The sequence below is a fragment of the Theobroma umbraticum genome, unplaced genomic scaffold (genome assembly GCF_002168275.2).
Source record: "Theobroma umbraticum cultivar Fairchild unplaced genomic scaffold, ASM216827v3 scaffold_67.0, whole genome shotgun sequence".
In the NCBI taxonomy this organism is placed as follows: Eukaryota; Viridiplantae; Streptophyta; class Magnoliopsida; order Malvales; family Malvaceae; genus Theobroma; species Theobroma umbraticum.
In genome coordinates, this window is record NW_018397262.1 from 390,272 (window position 1) to 416,600 (window position 26,329).

A 26,329-nucleotide genomic window follows, 5' to 3' on the forward strand; every position below is an offset into this window, starting at 1 on the left:
CTATTGTAAACTTGCTGCAACAAAATTGTCGGCTAGGGTGAAGGAAAATAAACTTGGTCAGGAAACTCACAATAAAATATTACAAAAAAAATTCCTCCATTAGGAGATAACACATTTAATAGGGGAGAATTCTCATCTCTCCTAACTCTTCTATCAAAAAGAGTCCTTATCTCTCCTGATTCTTTAATTTTTTTATTAATCGGTTGAACTTGTTTACCGGCTTCTTTCTCAGTTTTAAATCAATGGCTATTATTTAATCTTATAAATCTAATGATTTTTTATTGATTGACCTTATAGAAGGTCAAAAATAATAACCTTACTGTAAATTGACCAACCCAATGGCCCAAAAGGAAAGAAACCAAATTTCTTCTTCTCAAACTCAGAGTCCATAAATAGTTGGTTGGGTTGAGCTCTCTTCTTACCCAAAAGGAATTCTAATTTTTTATAATTTTACAATTATTTAATCTTAAGAGTAAATTTTACCAAGTTCTTCAAGTACTAAAAGACTCATTATTATTGTTTTTTTTTGTCATATTATACAATTAGCTTCTAACAAATAAGGTCCACTTTTAATCAATTTTTTCCAATAGCAATGAAGCGGTGATAATGGTGGTTGATGGAGTAAGCCATCTAAGGAAGATCAAAATTGCAATCTGTTATTTATATAAATTTGAGCTTTTTTTGGATAAAAATAAATGTCAAGCTTTTTTCTTTATATTCCTTTTTCGAAATTTGAAATTGTGATGATTATATAAAATTGAAAAAGGTAATGATAAAGATGAAAATATCATGTCCACCAAAAATTACATCATCATATCAATCAAATGTCATAACAATATAAATATTAAAAAAAATTAGAGCCATTTCAATTAGACTAACACTATTAATTTTAAAAAATATATAAATTTAGTTTTTACAAATTATTATAAAAAATAAAAGATAATTGTATAATTTATTATTTTTTTAAACATTCCTTTACCTCAACTTCTATCAAGTTTACATTAATCCATAAGAGATTTTCGTAATTTATTGTAAAGAAAGGATTGCTCTCATGAACATCAACTTAAAATATTGTCAATGAAAATAACAAGTATCAACTTTGAAATCCAAAAAAAAAAAAAATTCTTAAGGAGAAAACTAACAATCTCCAAATTACAAATTAATGATTTAGAATTACCAAGAGTGGAAAGGATCATACGGAAACTAAGGACTGTAAATGTCCCTGCAAGATATTAGGGGCAGGAAGAAGTGATCATTAGCAACGCCCTTACTGAAAAACCACGTGGGTTCTTTCATTTGGTCCTGCCATGTTCATATTCATATGCCAAAAGCATGCACAAATTTGCTTCTACAGTTCCATAATCCTTGAATCCAATTAGCAAACAGATAACAACCCACAAACTCAAACTTTGGTGCAATGCCAAGTTCCATAAGAGCTTCAATAATTTTATTTCCACCTTTTATGGAACACTATATGAGCATAAACCAACAGTGTACAATTGCATGAAAATATAGAACTCAGCCTCGATCGATAGGTAACCCAAAAATGACATCACCAACTTTAATCTAACACAAAAGGAGAGTTATTGCTACGTGCATGGTATAAAGAATATTATACCTTTTGTCTTTAGAGTCGAAATTATAAAGGCACAATTTCAATCGTCTACACCAAGCTCAAGTTGTTGCGAAGCACAAATTATCCAATTATACAACCTCCAATGGTAATCCATGCGAATGGCAATTGCAAATAACTCTAAAGGAAGTTTTGCTTGTACTTGCAGAATCTAGTATTAGTTAAGGGAGAGACAATCAAATCTTTTCTTTTCACTAAAAGAAATCAAAACACAATCAAGATCCAAGAGGAACATCAATTGACAACAAGGAGACTAATTTTCCAGGCTAAATACAATTCACAAACCAAGATAATATGGTTGTTCTTAGCAAGATAAATATTGTTTATAAAGAGCATTTTTATTTTTAGGATTTAGGATAATGTGAGCAATCTTTAAAATATGTAAAAGGTATTCAAATACGGAATAGATAAAAGAACTTGTGGCCTAGTTAAGACTTGATTGAATTGCGCTATGAAGTCTTCTATTCTTCTTTATAGCTCCGTTTTTTCATGGAATAGACGCCTTTTGTACAACTTCAAAATATACAAAATGCACTAGGATATCTATAGCAATTTCAGATCCAAAACGTTCTATAACCTTAACCAAATTAACTAGGATATTGATATAATGTATATCTCTTAAAAAGAATGAATTAATTCAAAATTGATAAACATGTCAAACAAAGGAAGAAGTCCATTCAAACAATTTAAATTTCACCATTATTAAAGATACTTTTATTTCTTCTCTCATTAATTTGTACAGAATTCATCAAGAGTTCACCAAAATTAAAAATCAATCCTAGAAATTGCTCATGACAAAGAACATCAAATAACATGCCCTTGAATTGCAAGGTGATAATATTTACATTTTGATAACTCAGATACTTAGACACTTATCATGAAAAATAGAAATCAAGAAAAGTTAAACAACCAACCTTTTCATACTACTCTATTGATTTTTCTTCAATCTCGAAGTTGAGGATGATGAATTAAAGTCAGGATTCGAAGTCCTAACAATGAATAAAAGTGTTTCAAGCAGCATACCAAGAACCAATCCTAGAATACCTCCAGCAGCATTCTGAGAATTAAAAACCAAGCATCACCAAATTCAGTACAAAATAATTAAAAGCACCCAGACAGCTATTTATAAATTTGAGAATGGGAGTTTGAAGATACCATGGTAGAATTGTGGTTAAACAATGCTCTGAATGCAAAATATCCGCCCAAATACCCAGTAAACATCATCAGTGCGACATGTAAACCTGTTTGTGCATACATCATCGAAAGCATAAATGTAAGAAAAGATCTTGCAATTGGGAAAAAACATATTATTTAAACTTCTTTTTCTTACTGTTTGATCGTTCTTTTTGCTACTTAAAATTTATTTTCAGAAATTAAAAGGCAAAATATTCTCAAAGAATACTACTAACCAAAGCCAAGCTGATCCTTATAATTAGAGAAAGGTTCATTCAAATCCTTCTTCGGCGTGATATCTTTAACAAGGTATTCATACTCTTTCCTCTCTGCTATTTCTTTAAGCTTCCTTAATCTTTCCTTCAATTCTTCGCTCTACCAATTCAAACAAAAAAAACAACACCAACTTAATTTCACGGTTAATAAGAAAATGCAACCAAAAATATACCTAGAAAGTTGAAAACTGAATCATGATTCATTTACCTTCTCTCTCGGTTTAGGGCTGATAAAAACAAAATCAGAACCGGAGAACAAGGAAATCAATCTGGGTCTTGTGTCAATATCTGACCTGATCCATATACTTTGGATCAGCTTGTACGGTGCATTGGTTCGTGAGGAAAGAGTGAGAGCGAGTTGTCGAAACTCTTGAGAAAGGCATGGATCATTTGACGCTGAGAGAAGAAACGAGCGAATGGATTTGGTCATGGTGATCATGAGTTCGGGCTGGTTCTGCATGTCGCCGAAACTCATTCTTCTTAATTTGCTGCCAAGTGTTTCTGATATGGTAAAGCTTCCCGAAAATGGAAAATTTTAAACAAATAAAAAGTCCAATCATAAACGGCGCAGTTTTAACTAAGATGCATAAAATTAAACCAGATTAATGATCCGATAAAACCAAATGAAATTTCAATAAAACGAATTCGATCCAATTAGTCTATTCAGCCTATTAATCCTCAAAATTAGATCCAATTGATTTATTTAATTAATTCTCAGTTATAAAATTTTTTATCAAATCGACGAAAAAACTTAACTTAATATTATATATTATGCACTTATATAAAATATATATTTACCATTTACTACTTACTTAGTTGCTATTAGAATTAATTTTATTATTTTTGTTATGTTAAATTTTGAATATTAGAATTTTGAATTTAAAACTCTTAAATGTTAATTTTATGACTTACGTAAAAAGACAAAGTTTGTCTTGACTCTTGTGATTATAAATATTAATTTTAAAGATATTGATGTTGTTAATGTTAAATATTATGATTTATATGAGTGAAAGGACAATTGTTATGTTTTTTATATATTTAGATTATTAATATATTTTATAATTGTGAATGAAATTTATAAATTTCAATATTGTAATTTACAAAAGACAAAAGTGACAAGTTTTACTTTCTTTCAATCCAAAGTCGAACTGATCAAATCAATTCAATTTTTCATCGATTCAATTCTCTTTTTAAATTTGGATGGTTCAATCCTTTTTCAAAAAAAATTAAATCCCTGTGATCCTTAATTATGACAAATTGAACCAACCAACCGAAGAATTGTCCGTCCCTAAGTTTTTCTAGGAAGGAAAAACCAGATAACAAAAGAAAATAGGAAAGAAGTGTTTAGGCTAGCCTAAGGCCCAAGTTAGCTAATTTGTTGTCAGTCAAGTATAAGCCCAACGTTAATCTTATGCTGTAAAATAACATTTGATACATTAATGTATTAAAAATTACATTTCATATTACATATTGTTATATTTAATATAAAACCAGAAAAATAATCACGCTATGCAGCGGGTTTGAAAAATTTTATAAACACTTAGATGTTAAAAATTATGAACCGCTGATAAGAATTGTAAAAGTTGTAATTGATATAATCCTGCACCAAAACTATCCTAATATGTACAAAAATTGTTCTCATTCTCAATGAGCAGAATATTATCCTAAAACAAAGACAATAATCCTACTAATTACTATTCAACATATCTATAAATAACATCTATTACAAACTGTAAAAATATTGTTTGTATAAATCAATGAGCAAGCTGTTTGAAAAACAGAACAAAAGTATTGCCCATGCATCAGCAAGGTATGGGAGTTCAAGAGGTACATGATTCCCCTAGATGCCCTATTCAATATGGGGTTTAGGGTTTTTTAAAATTACCGTAAAAATCTTAGCAGCCTAAAAAACCCTTTGATAGTAAGATAATAGTCAACAATATATACCAGAAAGCAAAGTGGCACATAGATTCATACATCATGTTAATTTATTTTGAAAGGAGAAGACTCAAAGAGCAGGACTAGCCAATTCCGGAAAATTACATGTACCATGTAATCATTTTTGTCAAGGAAACTTAAGCAGGGTAGTCCCTGATCTAATACACCATCCACCATCAATATTACTTATCTCCTAAACTAATAACACAGTGACAATTAGGATAAAAGCCCTAAAGACAGAAAACGCTATGTTGGTAGTGATCAAATAAATCTTAACAAAAGGGATGCCTCTTTTATTTTATTCCTAATTAGATTATCTATTAATCGTTGCTATTGAAGAGAGAAGCAATTGCACAGTTAAAATAGCAAAGTATAAATAAAGAAAACTGAAACCAAAATTTTTATGAAAAAGAAAGTTTGAAAGCAGGAACCTGACTACAAAATCTTCTACACCAAGGTTTTGACACAATAGCTAATAGTAATGTCTAAGTCCAACCATTCACAGCATTAGCTTTACACTAGTGTCATAGAAAGGTTTGCTTCATTCTCAGTGTGAATTGTAGAGAGGCAATAACAGTTTACTTGCACAACAGATAACCAATCATAAATGTAATTAGTAATTTTTTAGCCTTCATACTGGTCCAAGTGACAATTATTTTACTTTACACTCAAGGAATGTTCATTTGTCATACTTTTGGCATGTAGATTGCCTCTTATCCAGGAACTTTCAAATTCAAGAAAGTTTGAGAATTATATAACTACTAGGTTATAAATGGCAACTTTTGTGACTGTAAGTTCACCAATGGAGATTGGAAAATTTATTTTAGATTGGATACAAAATTTTAAAAGTTCTAGAAAGTGCACCTCTAAATTCCATTAGGATCCTCTGCAATTTTCAGTCAAATTCAAACATAGAACCATATAAAATGTTTGATGAAATACCTACAAACAATATAGTGCAGACTAAGGGAACTAGAAACACATGAACTTTAGAAAATTTAAATCACACGTAAATAGAGCTAAACTGTAAAAGTTTAGCAGTGTTTTGAAGAACAATAACATATATTTGCAAAAATAAATTTCTGAACATGACAACATACGCAATTAAGGTCTCAAAAGATTTTGTAAGCCTAAATCAAATATCTATCAAGTGTGACTTTTACATATATATTTTTATTTGGTTTTAAAACAGGAAGTATATTTTTATTTGGTTTTAAAACAGGAAGCAGATTTAATAGTCGAGCCTTCTGTAAAAGACAAAGGTCAACCCTAGGATAAAAAAACAGTTTAAATATGAAAAGAACACATGAGAGTCAAATATGAGTACTACAAACAAACTATAACAGAGTAATTGGGAAATTTGTTTCCTTGTACACCAACCACGATGATGTTGTTGAAGTAAATAAAAAGAAACACTATAGTTTCCTTTCACTTTCTCCACTAATTATGAAGGAAGAAGTATACTGACAGTGAAAATTTTAAATCCTTTGTATGGGATATAGAAAATACTGTCAATTTTCTGATTGGTGAGATGCTTTCTATTAACAATAAATTAATGATTGTTTAAGGAATAATCTCATGATAATAATACGCAACTTTTCAATGATAAAATAGTCAAATGTTGGTCCAAACCATAATAAATAAAAAAGATGAAAGACTGTGGAATTCTGTATCCCTTTGGCTTTTGACAATGCCTGTGCACTTATGTCCCAGTATATAATTAATTCAAACACTAATATATATAGATTTCCTTGCACCTAAAGCAACACAGAAATAAATTTGACAACAAGGAAATTTCAGAGATATCAAGAAAATCCAAGCAAAGCACAAAAGTGAGAAAACAGATAAAAAGAAAAAAAAAAGTCACAGTAACAGATCTCAAGGTCCAAGTTGAATGATATCAATTGTCAGAGAGAAAGCCAAAGGAAACATCACAGTTACTTCAACTAACTGATATGCTCCTAGTTTTTATTACTTTTGCTTAACATTTCAGTCAAGCGCCAGCTATGGAATTCTTTTCTTTGTTTTTTCTACCATAAATCGTAACCAACATTGAAAGTTGAAAGACCCCAGTTCCCTGGTCATGCAAACAGCTATATAATCAAAAACCCATTCAGGATTAAGAACCCTATATACGGTAGAACTACAGTACCTTGAAATAAAAATGAATGTAAACAGGGTATATGACCCACAAAGCTCATTTCCTGACCAAAGCTATGAATCTGCATAACAATGAATGTAAACGAAAATATTTCAATTGAACAGCCTTAGAGAATGGGTCGCTGAGTTGCAAAAATCATATGAACACAATCCCTTGATTGCGCAAACAGACAATAATAAGAAGAAGAAGTAAATCAAGGTCACCCTTTTGTTCACTTACCCGGTGCGTCTTCCAGCGTTAGAAGATAAAGAACACCAGCCAAACTTGCACAAATGAAAACTAAAGTAAAATCAGTAAAAGTCAATTTAAAAAATAAAAAAAAAAAAAGGAAGAAAACTGGTGTGAATGAGAGAAGGGGGTTTTGGGTTTTCTTAAAGAGAAAGGAATGTTTGGGTGAAGGGTCTTTGAGTGTGAAACAAGAGACAAAGAGAAAGTTCTAGATTGGACAAAAATTTCCAGTTGGGAATTGGGCACCGGTCTCCTCAAGCATGGCGAAAAGAGCGACGTGAGGAAGAAACGAGAAAAAAACTAAAAAGTCGAAAATACCCTCCGAATATGTTAAAATTTCAAAAACAGATATCAAGGGTAGACAAGATACTAGATAGAATTCATTATAATTTAATTTAACTTTAGATTAAATTAGATTTAGATAATATAAAAAAGTTATATATAATAAATTATATCATGATACTTAGGATACAAATAAAATTTTCTCTTATTCTAGTGACTTTCTCTCCACTTTTTATTTTTTAAAATATCACTAATAATAATCTTCATCAATCTTTACACAAAAAGCTCCCAAATGCTCACATTTAACACAGTATCCACTAGCCATTAAAAAAATTTATTTTTATTATTATTTATATTTTACTTTGACAAAAAAATTTAAATTAATAAAAACAAATGATAAAAAATAATACATATTAAAAATTATTGTATAATTAATAAAAGGAGAAAGAAAAGATCGCAGAATCATCATAACATATAAATAATATTCCTAAAAGGTGACTTTGGATTCATGGAAGCCATCCGTGATTGACCGTCCATACCATCACCGGTCATTTTAATTCATATAATTTATAAAAATCAAATAAAATATATATTAATTATTAATAATAATAGTATGATATATTAATATATTATAATGAATAGTAATATAATATATTAATTTAATGTGGTAACATGATATATGATATTTTATTAATTAATAATAATTAATTAATTAAAAAATTATTTAATTTATAATAAAAATATAAAAATTTAATTTTATATAATAAAAAATAAAAATTTATTTAAATTTTTTAAAATAATTTAATGACTTATTTAAATATTACACTTTAAAATTTGAATTTAAATATTATATCTTAAAAATTTATATCAAATTTACCTCTGGCAGGTGATCCAGCCTTTTCCACCTTGTTCAGAGTTTGGACTAGGATAGTCTCCAACCTCTCTAATGGTTAACGTGATGATGGGGTTTTCTTGGTTTTTTGAAAGTGACATAGTTAGGGGTTTGATTACGACTACTCAACCTAATTCCAACAACAGACTTTCATTTTCTTATACTTTTCTGAGCTTTGCCTAACATCAACACAAACGTAATGTTGAAAAGTTTCTTAATTATAAGAATTTTTATATATTTGTTATATTTTAAAATATTTTTATAATATCAAAAAATAAAATCAGTTTTGAAGTTATAAATAAGAATTTTATTTCATTTTCTCTTTTTGGATTAAAATAAAATATTATAAATTTTATATAAATAAGAGATATTAAGATATTAGTTTCACAATTACTTGAAATAAAATATTGTAAATTTCATATAAATAAGAGATAGGATAAATCTCAACTTATAAATAAGATTTTTTTTTATAATAGATATGACTTTTAGATTGAAATATTAATACAATTTATCTAATTTAGAATAAAAAATTAATTATATTAAATTTTAAAAATATTTATCTCTCAATTATAATTATATTGTTATGTAATTTTATAGTTTTAAATTTATATGTAATTAATTATTAATAAATAAATAATAAGTTTTCTTCTCTGCACGTGATAATAAATATTAATTTTAAAAAGAAAAATGTATTCAATTATTAAACACAAATGGTTTGCTTTTGGAATCTGTCACATATGCCATCCACCACTAAAGTTGAAAATGTATAATAGAAAAAGAGGACCGGAATCCATAATAGTATAAAAAAACAGGACAAATTATGGAGGGACACATCTCTTTCACTTCAGCTACCCATTATATCTTTATATATATAATAAATAAACACGAAAGGTTGTGAAGTCCAGCAAATGATATTTTACGCTTTGATTAACGGATATTTCAATCATTAACCACCTTCCTCTTCCTCTTCCTCTCTCTCTTTCTTTCTCCCTTTCCTTATCCAATATATAACATATACCATCAATGCTTTGATTTCAATGGCCCATTGAGTCATCTCTTTCTCTCTCACTCTCAGACCCTCTGTGTCTCTCTGTTTGATCATTTAACGAAAACCCAAAGCAGCAAATCATTAAGAGAAGAAGCACAGTCAGTAAGGGTAAGCTTTTCTTTGCTGTATCTGATATAAGCCAGAAGTGACTCTGTTTTTCCCCCCTTTTTTTTTTTTTTTTGGTTTCCAGGTTAGTCTTTCTTTGTCTCATCAACATCTTGCTATGATGATCATTAACGGTTTTCTCCACTTTGACTTGTTACTTCACTTCCCAGTACATATTCAATATTCAGAAATGATTGATAATAGTTATCTGATATAAGCACAGCACAGGCAACAACTTGCTATGATCGTTAATGGTTGACTTGTCACTTCCATTTCTTTAATTTTATGTTCCCATATAATTAAAGGTAGGTGGTGGGCTCCAAGCCACAGCCCACATTCATCTATGACAAGACAGAATTTGGAAAGTATGGCTGTCTTTAATCTCAAAGCTTTAAAAAGTTTCCTCGTCTTTTTTAGGCACTATGGAGAATGGATTGAAAGAAACTGTTGAAAACGATGAGACTAGCAATGGTTCTTTGCTTGAGGTAAGTTGGCAAATGATTTATATTTCAACAGAAATGAGTCATCCTCCTGTTCAGACTGTGTTTCTTTCCTGAAGAGATGGTTAGATGTAACAACTACTTACATTGTTTCTGGTCTCAAAACTCCACATGCTGTTAGTTTTCTGAACTGGGAAGTTCTGTATCAATGGAAAAGCTTGTCGTAATTGTGCTTTTATTCATAAAAGAAGCCCCAGTTCCTTTTTGTTAAGTACGCATTGTTACATATTCTTCTGTTGCTTCATAGCAAAAGGAATCTTATAGATATTGGATTGCCATTATACAAAAAAAGAAAAAGGGCAATGTCATGTTCTTGATACCTCCTGTGTGAACTGTGAACTATTGTTTTTGTGTGAATAAAGCTATGAACTTATGACTATTTTTTCAAGGATAATCTGATTACAGGAGAGATGAATTTGGTAGCATCAACTTGAAACTTGAAGTCGTCATAAAAATATCCAAACGTCAAAGGCTTTCCGGAACTTCTGCAAAAGAATGTGTATTTGCTTAATTTGGCAACAACCAGGGACTAAAATTAAACAATGAGTGTTGATTAATTAATACATAGTTGTTGCAAAAGACATTTTCTGACAGTACTTATTGCACCGATACTTGCATTATTTTGTGGTATCAGTCAATCTCTGTCTTTCGCCTTTTTACAGTTCTGTCAATACAGAATATTTTCTAGAATGCCTGCCAAATACAAATGCTCTATAACAGAATAGAGCTTAGATATATTGTCAGTTTTGATTCCTTTTTTTCTCCAGAGAACCCTTTGAGTCCATTCAGTAGTTCTTCCCTTCTAGTATTATTATTTCTGTCCCAAACTAAGAATATTGGTTCCACAAAGAAGCTGCTGGTGCCTGATGATCAAACTAGAAAATTGTATTAAGTCCATTGCCTGCAAAATCCTATATACAGATGCTTTCCTTATCCTTACTTTTAAAGCTAAATCTTCTTTGTCATTTTATGTTTCTTCAAAATGCTGTAGCAGACTCAAATTGTAGGATGGCAGTTCCAAGGTCTTTATGTTTTCTGAAAATTTCTTCATGGAGTTTTTTCTGCTTTTTAATCCTTTCTAAGCAGGTTACTTCCAATGACTCTGATGAATAAGGAACATTGGATCTTTGCTATGTAATAGAAATTATATTGTAAAACGAACTTGTAAAAATATGCATGCTTCTTGGTTTTTAGTTGATGAATGCAAAATAGATGCTTATTCACTGAGAAATAAACTGACAATATGAGTTCATTTTCAAATATTTTTGTGTCATCCTGGCTGAGATAAACAGATATGATTGCACAATTAAGTTGCAATTCCTTTTGAATAAGATAAAGAATTGGACATTAATAAATAATGTCTATTAGGTGATTCACACAGTTTTATCCAGAAATTCTCATATTCTGATTTCATACTTCTACTTTGAGCTGAGCAACCTTATTCTGAAAATTTTTAGGCTGATTCAGGGAAACCTCCTTCCCTCACATGGCAACGGCAATTGAGTAGCATTGGAAAACCCCCTACTGGTTTTGGCCTAGGTTTCAATGAGATAATTCATATGGTATGTTTGCCGCTGCCTAAGATTATCTGCATTTTAATAGGAATATCTCATCTGACTACTTGATTTTTTTGGCAGGCACAAATAGGTTTTCGGCTGTGGCGTTACACCAAAGAAGAAGAAGCAAAAGGAAGAGTAATATATCTGATCTTTTCTCTGAACCAAATGTCATAGTCATTTTATATTATTATTATGCCAGTTACAACAAAATTTCCATTTATTGTCAGGTATCTATATTTGATATTTTCAGAAAGCACCTTGTTACATGTGATCATGGTGTTCCTTTAGGTGGAATAGGGTAAGTTTTCACTTCTACTATTTGACAAGTATGCTTATGAGTGCATGTTGTTTATAATAAATTTTTATGTTGTGATAGATAAGTTCCTTTTCAACCTCATGGTCTAGAATTTGAAATGAAAATATTTATCCATAAAATCCTTTTGTAATCATCTCCTCCACCCTTTTCCTTTCCAATCTCATGGTCTAGATTCTGCTTCAGTTCAGAATGTCCTTTTCTTTTTGTTGTCTTCAAATTCTCCAAATATCTCTTACATTTAAAGCATCAACTTTAGGGCAGGAAGCATTGGAAGAGGTTACAGAGGTGAATTTCAACGCTTTAAACTATTTCCCAAAGTATGTGAAGAGGGTCCAATCCTGGCAAATCAGTTCTCTGTAAGTTTTCTTTTCATAGCTTAAAGCCATAGCTGGCTCAGTACTTGTTCTAATATGCCTGATGGATATGGAATATAATAAATAAAAGTTTTTCAATATCAAACTATTAGAGGACACCAATTTAATTTAATGTCACTTGTTAATCAATATCAATGAGGAAAAATTCACTATTTAAGAAATAAAGGAAAGCATTCTGGAGGCTTTCCACCTATGCCTTGATCTCATGGTTGCACTACAAACATCTAAGTTGATCTCATTTAGTTACCTTAAGTTGGTCATCTGATCACCTTGCTACATATATATCACATATTTATTGGTATTTAACTTATAGCTATAAGCAGTTAAGCCTTATCTGAAAACGTTCAAAGATTGCTGCATAAATCCAAGAATCTCAAAGAATGTAAAAATTATGTTGGCATGTACTTAAGAAAGTGTCTTTCCTTTTGAATGGATATATATAACATCTCCTGTATGTGTAAGATGTTATAAATGCTTCTTGATGAATTTAACTACAAAGGAATGTGTCTGATTAATTGTTATATTTCATCAGATAAATTTAATGTAGATATGTTTAATATCTCTTTTGGTACAACTAAAAACTTCTGTCATCATTTTTCTCATCAAGGCTTTTGTATCACGTCCAAATGGAAACAAATGTTCAACTGTACTATGTGCAAGAAGTCCAGAGGTGCCAAAGTAAGCAGCTATAGTTGACAACATTAATCTATTAATATTTTGAAATTATTCTGTCATATGTGAGTCAATAGAAACATGATTATGTGAAAAAAAAAATTGCAGAGAAAGTACAGGTTTGGGCATTGAATCTTGGGATTGGAACTTGAAAGGGGAGAAGTGTACATACCATGCTTTGTTTCCAAGGTCATGGACTATTTATGAGGGTATAAAACTTCAGACACTGTCGACAGTTGAATTTTGTAGGCCAGTTGTCTACATTCTGATAAGGTTTCTTGCAAAGCAGGTCAACCTGATCCAGAGCTTAGAATCAGTTGTCATCAAATTTCACCTTTTATTCCTCACAATTACAAAGAGAGCAGTTTTCCTGTATCAGTGTTTACATTCACGGTAGGACTTAGGAAATGCTGGGAGGAGACTTCATGTGTATCATTAGTTTTTTTATCTACATATAGTTTTGGCCTTTGGTAATTGCTTTTTATGCCTACTTCAGCTCTCTAATACTGGAAGTACCTCTGCTGATGTCACCTTGCTTTTTACATGGGCTGTAAGTTAAAATTCTTACTTTGAATATTCATTGTTGAATCATATTTCTCTATATTATCAACTGTATCTGATCTGTTCAGAATTCCGTGGGAGGGAACTCTGGATTTTCTGGTGACCACTTCAACTTAAAGATGAAGTAAGGATGTAGTCAATGGACATTAAGCTAATTACATGAGATTACTTATCTTATTTTAATTATATTTCAGTCCTCCATCAAACCTAACAATATATTCCCTTTGCAATGCTATACTGCCATCAGGACAGAAGATGGAGTTCGCGGAGTGCTTCTACACCACAAGTAAGTTCTTGCATTGATTCAAGAATATAATAATCGGTTCTTGTTTCTAGATATTAATATGGGTTAATAGTCACCTCAAATCACTAATAGGGAGTGTATCTCTTACAGAACAGCCAATGGGCAACCTCCACTTACTTTTGCCATTGCAGCAAAAGAAACTAGTGAAGTACATGTCTCAGAGTGCCCTTGCTTCTTGATTTCTGGAAATTTTCAAGGCATCAGTGCCAAAGATATGTGGCATGAAATTAAAAAGGTTGAAAAATATTTCCTCCTTTATATATATATATATTAGCAGAAAGCTGTTCTTATTGTTTGTCTTGATATGTTATCTAGCTTTTCCTCTTTCCAATATTTCATAATTATTAATCTAGTATATTTTCCTTCATTTGTAAGTTATGTGTTGGTTGTTACAGCCGCTAATATGAACACTTATGATATGAAAATAGAAAGAATGAATTTCATTCAAAAATTATAAGATTCAGTTTAATCTTTGATGACATGACACAAAGCACTACGTTCCTGAACATTTTCTGCATGTTGGTTTCATAAACTATCACAAAGAATGTGTTACTCTCGACTTAGTTTCAAAGAGTAAGATTCATATTGATTTTCAATTAGGAGACTGACTGCCTTTCACAGCAAGAGTCAATTTATGTGCAGACTGCTGTCATAGTGGCCACAGTTTTTGGCAGCACATCATTAATTGATCTTTCCTTCATCTTATTACTTTGTTTGGATGAGAAAGATCATTACAATGCTTTTTGTGAGTGTATGAGTGTATAAGAAGTGAGTAGGTTCTTTACTATTTTGGCTACTGCTATAGGTTACTGAGCACAACATGTAGATCATGATGTCTAAGTTATGTCTCCAGGCAGTCACTTAGGCTAAGTTATGTCTCCTGGTACACCAGAGAACACCGATGTATCATATATGATGATCCTTATAAATTTTGATTTTTCATTCTTCTAGCATGGGTCATTTGACAACCTTGATTATGAAGAACCTTCGCCTTCAGAAGCAGGATCATCCATTGGAGCAGCTGTAGCAGCCTCTGTGACTGTTCCTTCTGATTCTGTCCGTAGAGTCACATTCTCACTTGCATGGGACTGTCCAGAAGTAAGATTTGGTGACAAGACATACCACAAGTTAGTTTCATTGGTTCTCTGAAACTTTATGAATCTAATTTCTGAAAGTTACATGACTTGGAACTAATCAGATATCTCTAATAACAGGCGCTATACGAAATATTATGGCATTTTAGGGGATGCAGCAGCAAATATTGCACATGATTCTATTTTTGGTAATATTTACATGACTTAGATAATGTACAAATTAACCTTGCAAATTTTCTCAAACATATTATTACTGTAGTAGCTAAAATCTTTTCTTTGCCATTAAGAATCAGAAACTCTTCCCTTGACACGGTTTATGGTTATCATTGTTTTATACAAATGTACGGTGCTAACTTGTCTTAGCATCTTTTTTATGGAGGTAAGGATGCATTAACTTTGGCACCGCATTGCTTATCCGGTCCAAATGAGAGACTTATACTTCTGTTTTACAGTACTTGAAAACAACTATGAACATAGCTGAGTGTTTGGAACATGTCATTTGGTGAAATAGCAATAATGCTCACTTACTGAATATTTGTGTTCTGATAATTTTGAACCTAGAGCATTCCAATTGGGAATCCCAGATAGAATCATGGCAAAGACCAATTCTTGAAGACAAAAGGCTTCCAGACTGGTGAGATTATTTGAAGTTTCTGATCAGATAATATGTGATCTTCCAACTTGTTGATGAAATTTTAAAAGTAAGAAAAATTTTCCAGGTATCCTGTCATTCTCTTCAATGAGCTCTACTACCTTAATGCAGGGGGGACAACATGGACAGGTACATATGGAGCTTAATAAATTTATTTTCCAGAATTGTAGTTCAACCCAATTATTGAATGTCACCTTTTACTTTCTACAGATGGATCTCCTCCAATGCAAAGTTTAGTATCCATTGGAGAGAAGAAGTTTTCTCTTGACAGGTCCAGATCACATTTGGGTAATGCAGTTGACACTGCTAATCAAGATGGTATAGGTATTGACATCCTAGAGAGGATGACATCTGTAATTGAGAAAGCACATATTCCTCTAATGTCAAATGCTGCTTTTGGAACCCGTTTGCTCCAGGATGGAGAAGAAAATATTGGTCAGTTCCTCTACCTTGAGGGGAGTGAGTACCTCATGTGGAACACTTATGATGTTCATTTCTACTCCTCTTTTGCACTACTCATGCTATTCCCAAAACTTGAACTGAGCATCCAGAGAGACTTTGCGGCAGCAGTTATGATACATGATCCAAGCAAGATGGAAATTATGAGTGATGGGAAATGGGTTCCAAGAAAGGTTCTCGGTGCTGTTCCACATGATATTGGGCTTAATGACCCTTGGTTTGAAGTAAATGCTTATAATCTATTTAATACAGATAATTGGAAAGACCTGAATTCTAAGTTTGTTCTCCAAATATATAGGGATATTGTGGCTACTGGAGACAAAAATTTTGCACAGGCTGTTTGGCCTTCAGTTTATACTGCAATGGCTTTTATGGAACAATTTGATAGTGACGGAGATGGGATGATTGAGAATCAAGGTTTCCCAGATCAAACATATGATGCATGGACTGTTACTGGTGTGAGTGCTTATAGTGGGGGGCTCTGGGTGGCAGCCCTCCAAGCTGCTTCATCTATTGCTTGCCAAGTAGGTGATGATGCATCTGCTGCCTACTTTCATGTGAAGTATCAAAAGGCAAAATCTGTATATGGCACCTTGTGGAATGGCTCCTACTTCAACTATGACAACACAGGGAGTAGTTCCAGCAGATGTATTCTAGCTGATCAACTGGCTGGACAATGGTGAGAACGTATCTTTCCCTCTTTAATATAGTATTCGAATGCTGCATATAAGGAAAAAAACTTTGACATATCAGTGATGTATGGTACATGTATGTTGGCTCATAATATTATTATTATGCTATGCCAAAACTTTCTACTTCTTTAATTGATCATGTTAACCTTTTATGCAGTTCTATAGTTGCTTTTATAACTTATAAATCACATCTGATTGCCACACAAATATTCTAATCATGCTGCTGTTTGAACTAAAAGCACCATCATGATCTTATTTTGTTGGAGAACTGTTTATTTCTTTATGCTGACTAAATGTGGACACAAACTAACTTGGGTGCAATTACAGGTATGCTAGAGCAAGTGGTCTCATGCCAATTGCAGATGATGACAAAGTGAGAAGTGCACTTAAAACGATATATGATTTCAATGTCTTAAAGGTGAAAGGAGGAACACGTGGTGCCGTAAATGGGATGCTTCCAGATGGAAGAGTTGATATGTCAGCACTACAATCGAGGGAAATTTGGGCTGGAGTTACATATGCTGTTGCTGCTACTATGATTCAAGAGGGAATGGTCGAAACAGCATTTAAAACAGCAGCCGGTGCCTATGAAGCTGCTTGGTCACAGCAAGGTCTCGGGTGAGTTAATTTATATTCTTTACTTTTGACTTTGCAATTAGCTTCTGGAAAACAGCAAGTTACTTTATTCCAATAATCCCATGGTAGCACCATGGAAATCATGAAAGCATAACAGATGAAGATAATATAGAACAGTCTCAATGTTATGTGGTATTTCAGAGAAAATCTTTTGGAAGGGGCAGTTTAATTCACAAAGCAATAGTACAAAAAGATTTGGATGTTTGATAGTATGATGCTTATAAGCAAGTATACATTGACCAAAACAAATATATCATCAAGCTTGTCCTCTACCTTCATTCTTGTAGAATTTGATAGCCTTAGAAATAAGTCTCAAGAATGGATGAGGTTTACAATTTTGTGTTGGTATTTCTGATCATAAGATACTTTCTGCCATATCTGCCCCCCCCTCCCCATCCTTTTCCATTAAAAACAAATGGAGAAAGTATCAATTTCTTGGCATTTGTATATTCTCAGAACTAAGTTTCAAAAAAAAAAAGGTTCTTTAATTCAATGCCAGACTTCTGAGTACAATGCAAGACACTAAATCACAAAATGCTAGGACCAGTCCTATATACCTGACAGGTAGTAGGGGACTTAGTTCCACCACTAGAAAAACCAGAGAACTATATTCTTCATTGGAACTATGATTGAATTTCTTTCTGTTCAGTTATTATAGGTGTTGGTATTGCTTTACAGGTACTCTTTTCAGACCCCAGAAGCCTGGAACACAGATGAGCAGTTCAGATCCCTCTGTTACATGAGACCTTTAGCAATATGGGCAATGCAATGGGCTTTGACAAAGCCAAAACTCTTCACAGAGGAGATGAAACATGGAGTGATTGATGACTCTTTATACCATAAGCAGCATCTGGGATATTCAAAAGTGGCTCACCTCTTAAAGCTGCCTAGTAAGGAGGAAATCTCTAAAACCTTCCTACAGTCTGTCACTGAGTTCATTTGCAGAAGAGTTCCAATTTGATTGTTAGATCACTAAAATCACTTTGGGAATTTTCAATAATTTTAGACAACTTCAATTTTCATTTTTATTTAATAATTATGTCTCACATAGGGAGAGATACAATATAGTATTGTACACCCTTCCCTCATATTAAATAAAAACTTTTATATCTTTTACAAGAAGCTGATGGAGACTGAATTCCCACAGCATACAGGTTTCATGACTCTAATTCTCTGAAGTAACATAATGGGTCGATTTTGAATAGAGTGCACTGATGTAGCTCAAATAGTCTTCCCATGTATAGCTTTCCCGAGATTGTTGCGTACAATTATCGACTCACAGTCAAAGATAACATGTCAGCACTGTAAAACGGAGTTAACCATAAGGATCAAATTATACCAATTAGCAGAGGACATGGATTGAACAAGACAAATTTTGTTTGAGAGGGACTAAATTGAACAATATGCTATAATACACGACTTCTCGAGTAATTTTACCAATTTAGGCCTCGGGAAATGCTGTTTGAGTTGAAGCTTAAAAGGCGACAGAGGTTTAGCAAGTATTAACTAACAAGAAAATGGAGCAAAACTCGTGTTTCATCCTCGGACAACGAGTCCACTCATCGACCGATCCACGCCGAGTGGGCACGGTCCAGTACGTAGGCAACGTGGAAGGATACTCAGGCACGTGGGTCGGGGTCGACTGGGACAATGAAGGAGATGGCAAACACGATGGCTCCATCAATGGAGTCCGATACTTCCAAGCTGGATCCCAAAAGTCAGGTTCCTTCGTTAGAGCCCAGAACCTCAGTCCAGGCATTTCACTGCTTCAGGCTCTTAACCTTAGATATAAATCCCACTCCACCAAAGAGGATGAGGGTAACTCAGCCACTCACTCACTCAATCACTCAAATGCCCACCTTATTGATATGAGATTTTGAAACAAAAGAAATACTTAAATGTTTTTCAAGAATTGAACAAGTAATTATTTTGTAACTAAATATATGGGATTTTGCCTCTGTACTTTGATATGGGATTGTACATGTTTGGGCCTAATAGGAGATTAAAGGATTCTGCTTTTGCAGATGAAATGTATGTTCTTTCAGCCAGCAACAAGCGTGTGTCTGTTCAATTATTGGGTAAACACAAGATCGAAGATAAGTTAAGTCGATTTGAAGAGTTGAAAAGTGCTTCAATATCCTATTTGGGTGTAAGCAGTCCTGGAGGCCCGGCTGAAATTCGTGCTGCTGTGCCAAGTGAGTTGGTCTTTCCTTGTAACTTTAGTGCTCGGAATGTTCTTTAATGCGTCGGCTAATTTTTAAGTATAAATCTTGATAGGCCAAAAATGACATTGAATTTTATGGCTTCATGATTTTGTGTATTTTTTCCATGTCAATGAAGTTAAGAAGAGACCTTATTGCTGATATGAAAGCATATAATAACTTCTTTTGTGGATATAAAAGATTATGTTGTATTATAAAAGTTTATAAAAGTATCCTTCTTGAATTTACTTCTAGGTTGCAGGTCATTTAAGTCTTATTCTGCTGGTTATGTGGGTTAGCTGTTTGTGGCTTTGAATTTGCTTTTGATATTCTCGCATTTTTTATTATCTATAACTTGGTTTTCAGAAAGAGACGTGAAGGGAATAAGGGAAAAAAAACCCTTGGATGCTCCTAAAACGTGAGAATCACTGATTTTAATATTAAAATGCTGTATGATATTGTTTCTCAGTGGATGCCTTAATAGAAATCAATAAATTCAAGTTTATATTCGAAGCCATAAGTCCTTATACATTTGCTTTAATGTTTGAATTTACTCTGGTTACCCTTTCTTAGGTACATGTAGTCAGCTTTTTCCTACTTGGGAGACAAGATTCCAAGTTTTGGTTGTGGCATTGAGTAGAAGTGACAAATAGTTTTACTTTTGTGCTTGTTTCATAAGCTTGGACAAATTATTTACACGATACACAGAATGTTTTGTACAAACATATGCATGATGACTGAGCTAGTTGCTGTGTTATGTTTCAAGGTTTTAAGATATAATCCTTAGCTTTGATACATTTTATATCTTATTTTCATAATTCTTCACATTTTAAGGCAGCTTAAACCAATCAATGTGAACTTTTTTATTTTTGGATTTTTAGCATCTAATTGTTGCATTTTGCTGAATAAGTTGCTGATCCTACTGATTTGATTGATCTTTTGCTAATAATTATGTTCTTATCACAGATTTAAAGGAACTTGACTTGACAGGAAATCTGATTTCAGATTGGAAGGTACATGTGAATCTAGTTGAGGCTACCTTTACTAAAGATTGTCTTTGATTGAACAGTTTGTTATAGCATTTACATGCTTTCTGTATTTATATTAGCTTTTGCTATTCACATTATAGAGCACACTTTCTAGCTGCTAGTGATTGAATAAGTTATTTTGGGACCTTAACCGCTCTTTCTGGATGTACTAGTTCTAGATAGTTTTAGAGAAACTTTAGCTCAGGAATGTACTTGAAGTTGCTAATTTTTTATTTCATTGATCGCAATGAATTACTTGAGATTATTTTGGAAATAACTGTTTTGGCCGTAAACAAATAAGGTTGAGGCAATTTTATCTGAACTTGCCATGCATTGCCTGTTTTATATTTTTCAGAGTTGATATACAGTGATACAAATATGTCTTAAATGCAGAAAATTTTGCCTCTTTGCCAATCCTTTCACTGGGTGCAATGTATTTCAGGAGCCTATATTTGTATTTTATGATTGTTATTATTCTGTATACTGTTTCTTTATGCATGCTTTTGTGCTCCAAGGTGCAAAGAAATGTTTAGAGAACATTGCAAAGTTACAATTGCGGACATGTAAAATTCTCGTAGGAGTATTTTATAAATGTTGAACTGCTGTTAGGTTTATTCTTCTGCATGTTTTGACATCTAAAATTTATTTACTTATGTGGGGCATATATATAATTTATATCAATTAATGAGAATATTATGCATTTTTTCTAATGAGATCATTATTGAGTTTTTTTACCTTAGATATAATTATTCTGCTTTAACCTTAAGAGACTGGCTATATGTTAATGGTTATATTTACTTGCTTGTGATTCTGGAACTGCTTTACTAGTCCATTACTGCTTGGCACTGCATGATCATGCTCTCTTTCTTGGTTTACTCATGTTTGAATCAATCTTTTCTTGCAGGATGTTGGCACCATATGTGAACAGTTACCACAACTTGTAGCACTTAATTTGTCTAATAATTTAATGATACAAAACATCACTCAGTTGCCCCTACTTAAAGGCATCCGTGTTTTAGTTTTGAACAATACAGGCATAAAGTGGTCACAGGTGGGCTATACTTCTTTCATTTGTAGAATATTCTTTTGAATGATGTGAAGATGTGTGCTTTTTTAAAAGTAATGACCAGAAGTGGCATTGTTTTCATCATGGAAATGATAGTTACCTGCAAATTAAGTTTTGCAGGGTAAGCAGAAAATTGAGAGAGAGAAAGCAAAGAACTTATAGTCTTAAGATCCCATGAATTGAAGGTAGTTGGTATCTTTTTGACATGGCAGGTTGAAATCCTTAAACATTCATTACCAGTGATTGAGGAGTTACACATGATGGAGAATAACATAAGCACCATAAAGGTATAACTTGTTTAACTTCCTTGAAGCTCCAATAGGATTATGTGTTCAAACTATTATCACTCTGGCTTTTGTTCAGTGCCCTTTTATTGGTTATAATGTACAGCACACACTACTTTTGCATGCCTGCTTTTATTTTATATGTTTTTTCCTGCAAAATGAAAATAAAATGAAAAAAAAAAGTCATTTTTTGATCTGCAAGATAGTTGTAATGAGAGAAGTGGATAAAGGGTTTTCAATTCTTAATTTGTTGAACAGACTATACCACTATTTGTACCTTTCCATTGTAAAATATTCTGGATGAAACTGATCAAGGGTTCGTGCGTAAACTTCTGTTTTGACTTTATCTTGTTCTTGAGATCCAAGGCCCTCAAGGAAGAATAAAGAGGTTTTTTGATATTTGCTTATTCACTGTTGCCTTTTATTTTGTTCTAAACTTTTGGTATATTCATTATTTCAAACACTAAATATCACTGACTTTGTGATGCATAACTCTGCTTTTATATCTCTTTTTGTTGTCAGCCAACATCTTCATCAGCCGTTCAAGGATTTAATTCTTTGCGGCTTCTGAATTTGAAAGATAATTGCATAGCTGAATGGGATGAAATCTTAAAACTTTCTCAACTGAAAAGGTCAGAATGAAGTGCATGCATATCTGCCAAAATGTGTCCCTATATTTTCTAGTTGCTGAATTTTTGTAACAACTCGCAATGTGATGCTTGGTCTCAGTTTGGAGCAGCTTTATTTGAACAAGAACAAGTTGACTAGCATCTTTTACCCAGATAATAATAAAATACAAGAATTGCTCAGTAATCATGAGTCGTGTGAGGAAAGTTACTTGCCATTTCAAAATCTGCGATGCCTTCTTCTTGGTAATTTATCAAGTGTTCTTTTTTCCAGTCATTTGGCCTTTTCCCCTCTCTGACATATATATATATATATATATTAATTTTTTTATGCTTCAGGAAGTAACAACGTTAGTGATCTGGCTTCAATTGACTCGTTGAACTCATTCCCAAAATTGATTGTAAGGTTTCTTCATCTGAAACATCTCTTCTAGGTGCTTGGTAGTGGCTTCGGAGTGTACAACATGCTGCTACTGTAATAATTAATTCTCTGGTGTAAAATCAAATTTTTAAGGTTAAGTTGACACTATGCTTGCAAACACCAGTTGTTGCATATAATGTCAATATTTGATATACTATAATTCTTGTATAGCACCATAACTGTCCACTAGATTGGGATTTCTCCCGTTATCCTTTTCCCATTATGTCACATAAATCAGGATGCCCAAACATGAAGCTGGATTAATAGAGACAACATGTACTTTGAGATGGTTCTGTAAATATATATTTTTGGTGTTTATCTTTTCAATCAACTAAGTTTTGCGATAAGTATACCCCTTAAACTAGTCCTTGAATCAAGTGCGAAGTTAAAATCTTGGATAAATCAACAAGATCTTGATGATAGTAGACTTTAATCTTCACTATGATTCTTGATGTTGAACTTAAAATTGTTTGTGGTCTTTCTCTCTCTTTTTCTTGGTTACATCGCAAATGTTTAGCTTCTTTTTTGAATTTTCTTCTTTCCTTACTTTAAGGACATCAGGCTTTCTGATAACCCGATAGCTGATCCTGGAAGAGGTGGTCTCTCTAGATTTGTTTTAATTGCACGATTAGCAAAAATTGAAATGCTAAATGGGAGTGAGGTAAACTCTAGTAGCTGCATAAAAGGCCTGCTTCTCTTTCTTTCTTTATGAGATTCTAAAGAATCTGATGTATTCTTCTCGAACAACTTTTCAGATAAGTGGTCGCGAAAGAAAGGAGTCAGAAATCCGGTATTGTTTTTCTGTTCAACAGTCCATTACTTCGTTCTTTTCTGAAATGAAATCATGCTTTTAAATCTGGCTTTTTGTTTCACTCTCTCTTTTCTTAATCTCGCATATTCTTGATTTAACATTATTTACTGCAGTTTTCTAGTTTCTGCCTCAAACCTTTGTTGTTTCATATATATTTACCTCCTTCGTCAAAACATTGGTTTAAGGCATGATGCCATTTTTTTTCTTGGAAATTAAGGCATAATGGCAGTAATTAATTCTGTGAAGCACACCATAATGGTTCCTGATACATGGTTCCACTTGCTGAAGTTATCAGTTCATGCTAAACTGAGTTCCTTGGCGGATAGATCATGAGAAATGGTTATTAATATTATCATACATATTTTAATTTTCTGGTGTCACACTGCTCATGTGAAGCATTTAAGTCCTTTTTCTGTCATCAAGTAAAATCGCTTATCTGTCATGCCAGGGAAATTAGTTTAGAAAAATCATATTAATCTCCAAATACTGTTTGTCTTGTGTCATTTATGCAATAGTTACAGCAAATCATAGCTGGGTGATGATAACTTATTGATTTCTATTAACCTTCTTCATTCAAAGGAGTTACATCATAAGGATAAATACTGTAAATACTTAGCGCTTTGTATTCAAATCATCTCCACCCTCTAACATTCAATTGCTACCAGGCAATTGACATTCATAATATTTGACTAGGGAGCTGTATTATCTTATAATTAATGCACAATGTTGCTTGCAGGTATGTACGCTCAGTAATGTCAAAGTTGCCTGATACTCCAGAAGAGATTAAACGGCTTCATCCCCGGTAAATTTACTACAGTGAACTATTGTGTATAACTGACAATTCTTCCTGCTATTCTGAACTTAAACTTCAACAACAGGTTCGTTGGGTTGAAGAATTTTCATGGGATTGAGGATGAAAGGCCATCAGTGGGAGCAGCAGGCCCTCAGAAGATGGCTTCAGGACTCTTGTGTATGAATCTTAAATTTATTTTTCTTCTTTTTCCTACTTCTCATCAACTTCTTTCTGTATGCTCTTATAGCAGATTGCATCTGTGTATATAACATGCAGCTGTCACTCTGAAATGTGTGGGCCCATCAATCGGTGAGAAGCTTCCATTGACAAAGAAATTGCCAGCCACTACAACAGTTATATTCTAGACCATTTCCTCCAACCATATTTAGTTGGATATGTGTGAAAATTCACTCACAATTAGTTTTGTTTATTTTAGGTTGGCAAGTTGAAAGTTCTTTGTGAAAGTTTCTTTAAACTAAAGTTCCTGAAGCTAAAATTGTTTCTTCAAGAAGAGGTTTGTCTTATATCGCATTTTTTATGTTTTTTTTCTCTTTTGATGTTGTATTCCTGTCCTTGTGCTATTTCGTTTTTTTCTGGACCTTGCTGGTGATGGTTCTCTTCGATTTCGTTAATCGACCTAGGCCTATGTCAAAATCTTTTCAGAACTAGGGCATGACTAAGATCGCTACTATTCCAAGTGTTAGAAGGATGCTCTCTTAAGCTTTAAATACCCATAAATTATAAAATATCATTAGTGATTAATGTTCAAATTTGCAGGGTTCTCCTTTACCAATGCTGCTTGATGATGAAATGGCATCTTTAATGGACATTGGGGTTGGCACTGAGTCAACTATTCTTGTGGATGAAGAGAGTTAATGAGCAATTTGATGGAGTTGATTTAAGTTATGATGTTCCATGCTTCAGAATATTCAAGGATGCTAGAATGCAAGGTATCATTTAATCTCTCCTTTCCTTATTTGCTTCAAGCTACAGGTATTCAGGAATGCTTATGTGTGCCTTTCTGTTTCTTTTTCAGTTGCTTGGATTATGCTTTTGGCATGAAATTTTTCTTAATAGGAGTTACTACACGACGCATGCTGAGATGAGGTCCGTTTTAGACTTTCCAGAATCAAGAAAGATACAAAAATGATGGGTTTTGATTTGTTGTTGAAATGGCTGTGTCACGTTCCTAAAACTACCATGAAGGGAGGCCTCAAGTAAGACCATACCATGAGAGTGAACCTTATAAGTTTATGTAATATGGTAGGGAGGGACAGTTTTTGGCCCCCTTGTGTGAATTTTAGCATTAGCATTCTATGTGTTATGGATGGTAAGTGCACCTTGTTATTGTGGCTTTTACAATCTATACTTTTGATGATTCATGATCAGGGCAGTAGATTATCGCCAATTTTCTTCGAGACCTGGATTAACAAGCTCTAGTCAAGTCTTGGACTTTTAATTAATGTTATGATGATTGAAAGGAGTCCATGTATGAATAAAACATTTTTAATATAATCAACTAACAAATGGACCAATGGATCAGCA

The 26,329-nt window shown here is 32.8% G+C and overlaps 3 protein-coding genes across 6 annotated transcripts; 2 read left to right on the plus strand and 1 right to left on the minus strand.

Annotated features, from left to right (window-relative positions):
* Positions 1-1,228: 1,228 nt before the first annotated feature.
* Positions 1,229-7,660, minus strand: LOC110419163 (uncharacterized). 4 transcript variants are annotated; one of them, XM_021432079.1, is made up of 7 exons: positions 7,400-7,660; positions 7,172-7,241; positions 3,290-3,569; positions 3,043-3,181; positions 2,789-2,874; positions 2,548-2,690; positions 1,229-1,784 (listed from the first exon to the last, which is right to left on the minus strand). In XM_021432079.1, exons 3-6 carry the CDS (start codon positions 3,554-3,556, stop codon positions 2,562-2,564), a joined length of 621 nt encoding a protein of 206 aa, XP_021287754.1. In that variant the 5' UTR covers positions 3,557-3,569; positions 7,172-7,241; positions 7,400-7,660; the 3' UTR covers positions 1,229-1,784; positions 2,548-2,561. The 4 variants fall into 4 exon arrangements, with proteins under 4 accessions (XP_021287754.1, XP_021287755.1, XP_021287752.1 ...); XM_021432080.1 differs by lacking the exon at positions 1,229-1,784 and having other exon boundaries at positions 2,319-2,690; positions 3,290-3,596; XM_021432077.1 differs by lacking the exon at positions 1,229-1,784 and having other exon boundaries at positions 2,319-2,690; positions 7,400-7,659.
* A 1,810-nt stretch (positions 7,661-9,470) lies between these two features.
* Positions 9,471-18,676, plus strand: LOC110419033 (uncharacterized). The gene is made up of 20 exons (XM_021431898.2): positions 9,471-9,738; positions 10,153-10,220; positions 11,693-11,797; positions 11,873-11,929; positions 12,022-12,092; positions 12,367-12,466; positions 13,092-13,162; positions 13,265-13,365; positions 13,446-13,549; positions 13,653-13,706; positions 13,786-13,841; positions 13,965-14,003; positions 14,112-14,256; positions 14,973-15,148; positions 15,236-15,303; positions 15,677-15,749; positions 15,835-15,896; positions 15,978-16,905; positions 17,246-17,536; positions 18,233-18,676. The coding sequence occupies exons 2-20, from the start codon at positions 10,158-10,160 to the stop codon at positions 18,513-18,515; spliced, it is 2,847 nt and encodes a 948-aa protein (XP_021287573.1). The 5' UTR covers positions 9,471-9,738; positions 10,153-10,157; the 3' UTR covers positions 18,516-18,676.
* Positions 18,677-19,050: 374 nt separating this feature from the next.
* On the plus strand, positions 19,051-26,166 carry PFI (tubulin folding cofactor E / Pfifferling (PFI)). Its single transcript, XM_021433148.2, has 16 exons — positions 19,051-19,372; positions 19,579-19,749; positions 20,722-20,768; positions 21,688-21,834; positions 22,062-22,136; positions 22,656-22,765; positions 22,863-23,005; positions 23,099-23,160; positions 23,734-23,841; positions 23,936-23,970; positions 24,728-24,793; positions 24,870-24,961; positions 25,061-25,137; positions 25,221-25,298; positions 25,562-25,734; positions 25,821-26,166. The coding sequence occupies exons 1-15, from the start codon at positions 19,072-19,074 to the stop codon at positions 25,658-25,660; spliced, it is 1,611 nt and encodes a 536-aa protein (XP_021288823.1). The 5' UTR covers positions 19,051-19,071; the 3' UTR covers positions 25,661-25,734; positions 25,821-26,166.
* Positions 26,167-26,329: the final 163 nt, after the last annotated feature.